The 12,256-nt window shown below is 47.2% G+C and overlaps 1 protein-coding gene across 1 annotated transcript in view; it reads right to left on the bottom strand.

Moving 5' to 3' along the window:
- Nucleotides 1–12,256, bottom strand: part of bckdha (branched chain keto acid dehydrogenase E1 subunit alpha) — a 64,631-nt gene that overhangs the window by 4,036 nt on the left and 48,339 nt on the right. The window contains exon 8 of the mRNA XM_038786220.1: nt 3,564–3,735. Coding sequence (XP_038642148.1) covers nt 3,564–3,735 — 172 coding nt within the window. The remainder of the gene's footprint in view (nt 1–3,563; nt 3,736–12,256) is intronic.

The following is a 12,256-nucleotide window of genomic DNA, read 5'->3' as shown; positions in this document are numbered from 1 at the left end:
CGTGTGTGCGTGGGTTTCCTCCGGGTGCTCCGGTTTCCTCCCACAGTCCAAAGATGTGCAGGTTAGGTGGATTGGCCATGATAAATTGCCCTTAGTGTCCAAAATTGCACTTAGTGTTGGGTGGGGTTACTGGGTTATGGGGATACGGTGGAGGTGTTGACCTTGGGTAGGGTGCTCTTTCCAAGAGCTGGTGCAGACTCGATGGGCCGAATGGCCTCCTTCTGCACTGCAAATTCTATGATAGAAGATAGGAGCAGGAGGAGGCCTTTTGGCCCTTCAAGCCTGCTCCGCCATTCATCATGATCATGGCTGATCATCCAACTCAATAGTCTAATCATGCTTTCTACCCATAGCCTTTGATCCCATTCTCCCCAAGGGCTTGGGTCACTGTCTGTGCGGAGTCTGCACGTTCTCCCCGAGTCTGTGCGGGTTTCCTCGGGGTGCTCCGGTTTCCTCCCACAAGTCCAGAAAGACTTGCTTAATAGGTGAATTGGACATTCTGAATTCTCCCTCAGTGTACCCGAACAGGTGCCGGATTTTCACAGTAACTTCATTGCAATGTTAATGTGAGCCTACTTGTGACACTAATAAAGATTATCACATGCAAAAAAGTACTCTCATTTGGGTTTTTTTCGGATGAGCTCACACTTCCCGACATCAGTCAGTGGCTCACCATTGCCCGAGGGTTGGAGGTACGAAAATGATGAGCAGGAAAATACGGGATCACACATCACCGTGGTCAGAGGAGCATGACTAGACACTTCTAACCCACTAAACCAGCCTTCTGCTCAGAGACAAAATAAAAATAGAAAAAAACAACACGCATCTAATAAGGGGATAAATACATATTCTGGAGATTTCCTTCACTACAATCCCCCATTTTTCTCAGGTAATTAAAACCATTTCAGGACATCACTAAGAACAAGCATTATTTTACAAGGCGTGAGGTGGAGGTGTAATCCAGGTGTGGAGATGCCGGTGTTGGACTGGGGTGAGCACAGTAAGAAGTCTTACAACAGCAGGTTAAAGACCAACAGGTTTGTTTCCAATCACTAGCTTTCGGAGCACTGCTCCTTCCTCAGGTGAATGAAGAGGTGGGTTCCAGAAACATATATATGGACAAAGTCAAAGATGCAAGACGATACTTTGAATGAGAGTCTTCATTCGCCTGAGGAAGGAGCTGTGCTGCTCTGAAAGGAGTGATTCGAAAGAGACCTGTTGGACTTTAACCTGCTGTTGTTAGACTTCGTATAGTAATCCAGAGGTAGACGGTAAGGCACTGGGATGTTGGGTTCGAATCCCACCATGGCAGATGGTAACATTTGAATTCGGGGGGGGGGGGGGGGGGGGGACGGCATGGTGGTGCAGTGGTTAGCACTGCTGCCTCACGACGTCGAGGGCCCGAGTTCAAACTCGGCCCCGGGTCACTGTCCATGTGGAGTGGGTTTCACCCCCACAACCCAAAGATGTGCAGGGTAGGTGGATTGGCCGCGCTAAATTGCCCTTTAATTGGAAAAAGAGAATTGGGTACTCCAAATTTAAAAGAAAAATTGAATTCTATAAAATTTAAAGACTAATGATGACCATGACACCATTGTCGATTGTTGGAAAAAGCCATCTGGTTCACAAACGTCCTTTGGGGAAGACATTTGTCATGTAGGAGCTCTTCCTGTGTATTCCCTTTGTTCCCAATTTTTAAAATTAGATTTTTTATTATTTTGGCCCAAGGACCCATAATCGGGATCAGAAACTGAACTGGACCCAGCCACAATAATACTGTGGCTACCAGGGCAGGACAAAGAATTCTACAGCGAGTAACTCACCTCCTGACTCCCCAAAGCCTGTCCACCATCTACAAGGCACAAGTCAGGAGTGTGATGGAATACTCTCCACTTGCCTGGATGAGTGCAGCTCCAACAACACTCAAGAAGCTTGACACCACCCAGGACAAAGCAGCACCGCTTGATTGATCCTCCTTCCACAAACATTCAAATCCTCCACCACCAACGCACAGTGGCAGCCGTGTGTACCATCTACAAGATGCACTGCAGTAACTCACTAAGGTTCCTTAGGCAGCACCTTCCAAACCCACATCACTACCATCTAGAAGGACAAGAGCAGCAGATACCTGGGAACCCTACGACCTGGAGGTTCCCCTCCAAGTCACTCACCAGCATGACTTGGAAACATATTGGGCACTCTTTCACTGTCGCTGGGGCAACACCCTGGAACTCCCTCCCTAACAGCACAGTGGGTGTACCTACATCCCAACGACTGCAGCGGTTCAAGAAGGCAACTCACCACCACCTTCTGAAGGGAAACTAGGGATGGGCAATAAATTCTGGCCCAACCAGCGATGCCCACATCACGTAAATGAATAAAGAAAAATGTGCCTTTAAGCAGAAGTTTCAAAGTTGAAGCAGCCTGTTTGCCAGGACACAGTGTTCCTAGGTTTTGTTTCTTGGAGAGGAGAAACAGAATTCCTCAGCACCGAGTGGGTCTTTGGAACCATTTTGGGAGGGCTCGGTTTGACTGGTTAACTGGCAACCGGTGGGTTTGGCAGGGACTGTGTTCTGCATGACGACGATCAGTGATTGGTTCCTGTGTGATGCTTTCTGAGAGAACTTAGCAGAAGTGTTTAGACCTCGGAAGTGAAAGAAACTCACTCTCTGTCCTGCTTGCAGAGGTGAATGAACTGCTCTATTGTTCTGAAAGCAGCGAGTGCCTGGCACATCGTTTGCTGTGAACCCGAAATTAATGCTGGGTCTCCAGAGATGGCAGACAACCTTGCCAGAGAAAACCATCTCAAGCCTAGAAGGAAGACGACGAAAACTGGAATTGTTGGAAGACATTGACACAGCGTCATCCCAGTGCATCAAAGATCCTTATCCTTCTACTTTTATTAATATTTTCTTTCCCTTTCCACCACCCTTCCCCTCTGTTGTTTGTGTGGGTGTATGGGTAGTGGGGCAAGTAGGAAAAGGGGGTTGGGAAAGGGGTTTTAGATAGCTATATTTTCTGTACTTTTGATTATAATACTGTACATAATAAAAGGTTACTTGTGTTTTAAAGTTACAAACCGGGTGACTGTAGTTGATTGGGGCTCAACCAAGGACCTCGGGTATTTTAAATAAAATCTAATTTCATCTGTGTTGCGATTCCAGGTCAAGTGGGGGCTGGAATTGACCACGCACGAGCTCAGGGTGCTGTGACAGTCATCCTTACCTGGTCTGGCTTGTGTGTGAGACCAGGCACTGAATTGCCGAGCAAGGGATGGACAATAACCCAGCCGGTGAAACCCACATCTTATCAATGACTAAAAAAATAAGTGGGAACTTCCTTGGCCTGTATTGTGCAGCTACAGAACAAATTGCAGAGTTACTGGGAATAAAATAGGAGTTTACAAAACCGGATTCATTTTCAGCCTTTGCTGCAAAATATTTGCATTTCTCAACCTCAGGATTTCAGTCACCAAAGCACAAATTGAAGTGTGGTTACTGTTATGTCAGAAGGGTTTAGAAGGTTTATTTCTACGCTGTCCCGCTGTCTGCAGTAATACCTACCCGTTTCCTGGACTGCTTCCTCCAAGCTTTCTCCTGCTCCTCGTCCCACCAGCCCTTATTCACCATGTAGTGTCTGAGCCTGGAGATGGGGTGGTCCTGCTTGTCCCAGTAGTTCACTTCATCCACAGAGCGATAGGCTGAGCTGTCATCGCTGGTACTGTGATGGCCTATCCTGGAGAGATTCAGAACACAATGCAGTTATTAGCTACAGAAAAATCTCCCCCTCAGCACGCCTTCCTCTTCTCCTGAAGGCACTCAATGCATGGATATGTTTAGTCGGGCACAGGTCCCCATATGATATAGAATCACTACAGTGTAGGAGGCCATTTGGCCCATCAAAAGGGCTCCTTACTTAGGCCCACGCCCCCGCCCACACCCCATCCCCGTAACCCCACCTAACCTTTTGGACATTATGGGGCAATTTAGCGCAACCAATCACTTAACCTGCACATCTTTGGAGTGTGGGAGGAAACCAGAGCACCCGGAGGAACTCAACGCAGATGCAGGGAGAACGTGCAAACACCACATAGTCACCCAAGGTCGGACTCCAACCCAGTTCCCTGGCACTAGGAGGCAGCAGTGCTAATCACTGTGCTGCCCTAAGTGACTGTGAGAGCTGTGGCAGAGTGTCCAACGGACAGACAGCAATGTGATTGATTTAAAATAAAAAATTTTAGAGTACCCAATTCATTTTTGTTTCCAATTAAGGGGCAATTTAGCGTGGCTAATCCACTTAACCCTGCACATCTTTGGGTTGTGGGGGTGAAACCCACGCAGACACAGGGAGAATGTGCAAACTCCACATGGACAGTAACCCAGGGCCGGGGTCGAACCTGGGACCTCAGCGCCGTGAGGCAGCAGTGTTAACCACTGTGCCACCGTGCTGCCCTGTGATTGAATCTTAAATGTCCTCTGAAGTTGCCCAGCAAGCCACTCGGTTACATCAAACCTCTACTGAGAGTAGGGAGGAGAAATACCTACTGGTCTTTTTGTCATTGCCACTTCACTGATGTTAAGAGACCAATGCACCATTTTTGATCAGGCGGTTATATAGTGATATTGTCGCTGGAGTAATAATCCAGAGACCCAAGGTAATGCATTGGGGACCCTGTTTCAAACCCCACCATGGTAGGCGGTGGAATTTGAAGCTGTCCTGTCCCGAGGTGGGCATAAAGGTGGGAGGGAGCTGACTTGGGAGTCCTCAAAATCAATTCCGGACCCTATGAATCAGTACACTTCCCACTCGGATGAAAGAGTGAGCTTGGTAAAGGTGCCAAATGCACTCTGGATGTTAGCACTACTGCTGACCGAGCTGCTCGAGTTCGAAAGGACATACCACCCTCAATGATGGGGAAGCCCAGCACATCAGTGCAAAAGATAAGGGGAGCGATTCTCCAATATTAACCTGCGCATGCGCAGGGGACTTCTTATGCACGTCGGCCCCGACCCAACATGGGGTCGGTGTTCAGGGGCCGGCCACGCCAGAAAGTTGGCCGTGTGCGGGGGGGGGGGGAGGCGCCAGCAGGACTCTGTCGTATTGCTGCGGCCGTTCGGCCCATCTGGGCTGGAGAATCGGCGTCCCCGGCGATTCCAGCGGCCCGTGGCCGGTGCTGCGCCGATTCTCCGCACCTCGGAGAATCATGCGCCGGCGTGCGGCGATTCTCCGGCCCGGTGCGGGGCTCGGAGAATCGCCCCCTCGACACTTGCTACAATCTTCAGATATAAGTGCCAAGTGGATGATACATCTCGTTTTTCTCTAGAAGGCTCAGCATCACAGCTAATTTTACTCACTTCACAAGATAAAGAAGTGATTGAAGGCATTGGATACTGCAAAGGTTATGGGTCCTGACAATCATGCAAAAGACTTGTTTATTTTCCTTATAGATTACCCAATTTTCTTTTTCCAATTAAGGGGCAATTTAGCATGGCCAATCCACCTAGCCTGCGCATTTTTGGGTTGTGGGGGTGAGACCCACACGAACACAGGGAGAATGTGCAAACTCCACACAGACAGTGACCCAAAGAACAAAGAAGAGTACAGCACAGGAATGGGCCCTTCGGCCCTCCAAGCCTGTGCCGACCATGCTGCCCGTCTAAACTAAAATCTTCTACACTTCCGGGGTCCGTATCCCTCTATTCCCATCCTATTCATGTATTTGTCAAGTTGCCCCTTAAATGTCACTATCGTCCCTGATTCCACCAGCTCCTCCAGCAGCGAGTTCCAGGCACCCACTACCCTCTGTGTAAAAAAACTTGCCTCGCGCATCCTCCTCTAAACTTTGCCCCTCACACCTGAAACCTATGCCCCCTAGTAATTGACCCCTCTACCCTGGGAAAAAGTCTGTGACTATCCACTCTGTCTATGCCCCTCATAATGTTGTAGACCTCTATCAGGTTGCCCCTCAATCTCCGTCGTTCCAGTGAGAACAAACCAAGTTTATTCAACCTCTGCTCATAACTAATGCCCTCCATACCAGGCAACATCCTGGTAAATCTCTTCTGCACCCTCTCTAAAGCCTCCACAGCCCTCTGGTAGTATGGCGCCCAGAATTGAACACTATACTCCAAGTGTGGCCTAAGGTTCTATACAGCTGCAACATGTCTTGCCAATTTTTATACTCAATGCCCCGGCCAATGAAGGCAAGCATGCCGTATGCCTTCTTGAATACCTTCTCCACCTGTGGTGCTCCTTTCAGTGACCTGTGGACCTGTACACCAAGATCTCTCTGACTGTCAATACTCTTGAGGGTTCTACCATTCACTGTATATTCCCTACCTGTATTAGACCTTCCAAAATGCATCACCTCACATTTGTCCGGTTTAAACTCCATCTGCCATCTCTCTGCCCAAGTCTCCAAACGATCTAAATCCTGCTGTATTGTCTAACAGTCCTCATTGCTATCCGCAATTCCACCAACCTTTGTGTCGTCCGCAAACTTACTAAACAGACCAGTTACTTTTTCCTCCAAATCATTTATATATACTACGAACAGCACTGATCCCTGCGGAACACCACTAGTCACAGCCCTCCAATCAGAAAAGCACCCTTCCATTGCTACTCTCTGCCTTCTATGACCCAGCCAGTTCTGTGTCCACCTTGTCACTCACCTCTGATCCAGTATGACTTCACCTTTTGTACCAGTCTGCCATAGGGACCTTGTCAAAGGTCTTAATGAAGTCCCTATAGACAACATCCACTGCTCTACCTGCACCAATCATCTTTGTGACCCCCCTCGAAAAACTCTTATCACGTTAGTGAGACACGACCTTCCCTTCACAAAACCGTGCTGCCTCTCGCTAATACGTCCACTTGCTTCCAAATGGGAGTAGATCCTGTCTCAAAGAATTCTCTCCAGTAATTTCCCCACCACTGACGTAAGGCTCACCGGCCTGTAGTTCCAGACCCAGAGGCGGAATCGAACCCAGGTACTAAAGACTTGTGCTGCAGAACTAGCTGCGTCATTAGCCAAGCTGTTCCAGTTCACTGGTATCTACCCAGAAAGGTAGAAACCTGCCCAGTATGTCCTGTACACAAAAATACTGCCCTAGCCAGCGACGCCCACATCCCATTTAGGAATAAAAAGAAGTCAGCATGGGATTGAGAGTGGGAAATCGTGTATGAGTTTTTAGAGGAAGTAACTAGCAAGGTGGATAAATAGACCTGTAGATGTGGTTCACTTGGATTTCCAGAAGGTATTTGGCAAGATATCACATTACTACAAAAGATGAAAGAGTAATTGGTGTAGGGGTAACATATCAGCATAGATAAAGGATTGGTTAACTAACAGGAAGCAGAGTAGGGATAAATGGATAAATGTTCGGATTGGCAAGCTGTAACTAATGGGTTACATGAATCTGCACCGGGGCCTTGACTATTTACAATCTACATCAACAGCTTCAATGAAGGGACCAAGTGAATGGTAGCTAAATTTGCCAATGACTCCAAGATAGGTAAGGAAATAAGTTATCAAGAGGCAGTAGAGAGTTTGCACAGGGATATAAACAGCTTAATCGTGTGGACACAAATCTGGCAGATGGAGTGCAATGTCGGAAAATGTGACCTTGTCCACTTTGGCAGGAAGAATAGAAAAGTATACTATTTAAATGGAGAACAGTCCAAAGATGTGCGGGTTAGGTGGATTGGCCATGCTAAATTGCCTGTAGTGTCCTAATAAAAGTAAGGTTAAGGGGGGGGGTTGTTGGGTTACGGGTATAGGGTGGATACGTGGGTTTGAGTAGGGTGATCATGGCTCGGCACAACATTGAGGGCCGAAGGGCCTGTTCTGTGCTGTACTGTTCTATGTTCTAACTGCAAAACACAGTGACTCAGAGGGATCTGGGTGCAGTAAGGGTTCTTCTTGTTGATTTCCTTATTGTCCATTTCTTTTACTTTATCATTTTTCATCCATGGATATTTAATGGACATATACCTTTTAAGTCGAGGAACTCAAAAGTTGCAAAATAGTACACTGTGCTAGGAAGATTTAGATTTTGAATAGAAGAACTCAGACTCTATGGCACCCAATAGATCGGCGGGGTTCAGTTTGAATGATTGGCTGGTAGCCAATGGACTGGTTGAAGGACCACATCCCATCCGGCAACAGATAGTGATTGGGTTCAGCCAGGTGGAGAGTTTTCAGAGAACATAGGTGGCCCGAGAGAAAAACCTGTGAGTTGCTCTATCTCCTAAAAAAGGTTTCCTGCTTCCCATTTCTGAATCTGCAGCGATATCTTGAGATCTTGATGAATTCACAGTGAAAACCATTACAGACTGAAAGCAAGAACACCTAACTGAAGACCTAGACTAAAAAATCAAACTGGAAGCTGTCCATCTGAAAGAAACTTCTATACTTTTACCTTTCGTATTATTCTTTTTTTTCACAACCATTTGTGTCTTGTGTGCGCATCGAGGGTGGGGTGAGTTAAAGGGGTTAGTAATTAGATAATAGTTAACTTTGTATTTGCTACTTATTTAATTATAATTATTATTGAACAGCCGGTGATCTCGCCCAACGTTTTTATCATGTTGCAACTTCCTATGAAGTAGGGACACAGCTACTACACAGGAAGTTCACAGCAGTGAACTGAATTTGCAGTTATCTAATGGTTATGTTGAGTAAGAAATATTGGCCAAGGCACTAGGAGTACTCACGCTTGCTTAATTTATAACACCTGAACAGGCAGATTGCGTCTTCATTTCGTACCTCAATCAAAGACCTTGGATAATGCAGAACTCCCTTAGCACTGTACTGGAGTGTTATCCTGGATTGTATACATAGGATGGGGCTTGAACTCATACATACAATACAAGCCCTGCAGTGCAGAAGAAGGCCATCCAGCCCATTAAGTCTGCACCGACCCTCTGAAAGAGCACCCGACCCTATCCTTGTAACTCCACCGTGGGATAATTTAACATGGCCAATCCACCTAACCTGCACATCTTTGGACTGTGGGAGGAAACCTGAGCCCCCAGAGAAACCCACGCAGACACGGGAAGAATGTCCCTAGCACTGTGAGGCAGCAGTGCTAACCACCATGACACGGTGAGAACCCCAGCCTCAGATGCAAAGGTGTTACCACCTGAGCCATGCTGTTGTTGTGAGCTGATCCCAGCTGTTGAATCGCAACAACTGGACTCAGTTATTGCCCCTGCAAGTGAAAGAGGTGGCAATCTGCTGACGCTTGGTGTGAAATGATAGATATTTAAATGGAGAACTGCAAAACACAGTGACTCAGAGGGATCTGGGTGCAGTAAGGGTTCTTCCTGTTGATTTCCTGTTGACAGAGGGTATCTAGCTTTGAAATGGTCAGGAAGCATCTGTGAAACAGATCCAGCCATGTTTCTTTACTCTATGTGTGCAAGCACAGCTTCGCGTCCGCAAGCAAATTGGCTTCTTCTGACATATACAAATGGCAAGACGTTCTGGCGTCCTGGCGGTGTGTTTCACGGTGGCGGAGGTGGCACGCTGCTGGCCAGCGGCAGGATATTCTGGTGCCGCCACAGTCAATTAGATTTCCCAATGAACCCACCTCAGAAAGCCGGGAAACCCGAGGCGGAGGTACGTAGTTGGGGAACTGCCGGTGTGAACAGCCGGGAGACCTCATCCAAAGTCTATTGTTTAAATGCTGCATCCCAGACTGGTTACGGTGCTTTGTTGCAATGTGGGGCAGGTTGCTGGGTGATTATTTCTGTTTGACTGTTCAACGTGTTGCATTATTAACATTGCATGCTCTGAGACATTTCTAAACGGGGACAGGGGGCTAGCCTGGGGAATGGTATTCAATGAATATTTGATGAGTAGATCAAACTACTTATTCAACAAAGACAAAGAGGACATTGAGACTCAGCAATATCACACCGTGAACATCTTGGCTCGAGTGACAGCGCGGTAAATTACTGCAAATTGGATGGGGTCAAATTTAACCTCTCCGGGCCCAAGAAAAACTGGTGCGATCAAATCAACAACTCGCCTTCCAGAAAGTAAACCAGACAGCTGATCCCATCAGCCAGTTAATACCGTGTGGGTTTGGTTAACAAACAAATACACAACATTGTGTTAGTCTACGGACTGGCTCCCCTCAATGATCAGGCTAATCCAGGCCATGAGATTGAGACCTTTCAATTCAGTCTATCAAACAGAACAACTAATTACATCCCATAAACTGACCCCGAGCCATAGGAGGTGACTAAAAGGCAACCTGTTTTAGGGAGGGGTTTCCAGAAATTAGGGCTCAGGTGGATGCAGACATGGCCACCAATGGTGGGACAGTTAAAAATCTTGAATTGGAGGAGAGCAAATATCACGGAGGGTTATGATGCAAGAGGCAGCATTGCCAGCTAGGAGTAAACGTATTTCTGGAGGTTTAAACACATGATCCTGCTCCAGCAATTAGTCAGCCACAGTAATTTGCCTTCCTTCAGTCAGCCAACACATTCATCCTTGCAACCTACCACCTCCCTACACCACCAGTACTTTCTAAGAGCTATCCAATTTGTCCCACTCCACGATTCTTCACTTGTATCCTTGCAGTTCTCTTTCAAGTATTTATTCAATTTCCTTTTGAAAGACGAGGCAGCGTATTCCAAACACTAACTCACTGGTATTTAACATGTCCTTCTTCAAGTTGCCTCAGGCTCATTTGCCAATTGTTTTAAATCCGTTTCTCCTCATCTTTGACCCTCCAGTCACGGGAAACTGTATTTACTCTATGTGAAGTGTTCAGGATTTAAACACCTCTCGTTTGCTCCAGGGTCCAGCTTCTCCAGTCATTCCCTGTCTCTTCAATCCCTAGGACCGCTCTTTGCTGTTGCGTGCCCTCCAAAGCCTTCACAAGGAAATGTCAGCAGGGTTTTTTTTTAGGGGGGTGCTTATTTTCCTCAACGCACAAATTCTGACATCAGCCTTCTGGTTACCTGGTATGAGCAAGCTTTGCCAACTAGCTCAGACCCAACCTGGAGACGGGCAATGGAGACTAAGCGAGGCTGGACATCTGTTTGGTTTGCGCTAAGGGTGGTGACAGTGACAATAGAATACAGGTACAAATAATTTGGAATGCTAATAGAATGTTATCATTTACTGTGAGGAGAATTGATTACAAAAGTAGGGAGGTTATGCATAGGTTGTACAGGGCACTAATGGCACCACATCTGGAGTATTGTGTATGGTATTGGTCTCCTTATTTAAGGAAAGACATAATTGCGTTGGAAGCAGTGCCGAGAGGGTTTACTAGACTAATAGGCAAGTTGCCTAATTAAGAAAGTTTGGAGAGGATAGGTGTGTATCCACTGGAGTTTAGAAAAGTAAGAGGCGTGTTGATCAAAACCTTTAAGATCCTGAGGGTGACAGGATGGAGGGTGTTCCTCTTGCCGGAGAATCTAGGATCCGGGTCACTGTTTAAAAATAAGGGGTCGCTCATTAAAACAGGGATGAGGAGAGATGTTTTCTCTCGGAGGGTCATGAGGCTCTGAAACTCTCTTCCTCAAAAGGCAGTGGAAGCAGAGTCTGAATATTTTAAAGTCCCAGCTAGATATATTCTTGATATTCTTGGAAGGGTGACAGGGTGGTTAGTGCTGCTGCCTCACAGTGGCAGAGACCCGGGTTCAATTCGACTTGGGTGTCTGTGTGGAGTTTGCACTTTCTCCCCGTGTCTGCGTGGGTTCCCTCCGGGTGCTTCCCACAGTCCAAAGATATGCAGGGTAGGTGGATTGGCCATGATAATACTGCCCAAAAGGTTAGGTGCGGTTACGGGGATTGGGCCTAGGTAAGGTGCTCTATCGGAGCAAGGGCCGACGCAGACGCGATGGACCGAATGGCCTTCTACACTGTGGGGATTCTATGATTAACAAGGAAGTGAAAGGTTATCAGGATTGGGCAGGAATATGGGGTTGAGGTTACAGATCAGCCACGATCTTACTGAATGGGAGAGCAGGCTCGAAGGGCCGAGTGGCCTACTCCTAATTCGTATGTCCATAATAATGATGTAGCATCTTTTTTCTGCTCAAAGAGATGGCACAGTGGTTAGCACTGCTTCTCACGGCGTCGAGGGCCCGGGATCGAACCCGGCCCTGGATCTCTGTTGCTGTGGAGTTTGCACTTTCTCCCAGTGTCTGGGTGGGTCTCACTTCCACAACCCAAAAAGATGTACAGGGTAGGTGGATTGACCACGCCAAACTGCCCCTTAATTGGAAAAAA

This window comes from Scyliorhinus canicula, chromosome 27 (genome assembly GCF_902713615.1).
Source record: "Scyliorhinus canicula chromosome 27, sScyCan1.1, whole genome shotgun sequence".
In the NCBI taxonomy this organism is placed as follows: domain Eukaryota; kingdom Metazoa; phylum Chordata; class Chondrichthyes; order Carcharhiniformes; family Scyliorhinidae; genus Scyliorhinus; species Scyliorhinus canicula.
Note: the sequence above shows the minus strand (reverse complement) of the source record. Positions and strands in the feature narration are given on the sequence as shown.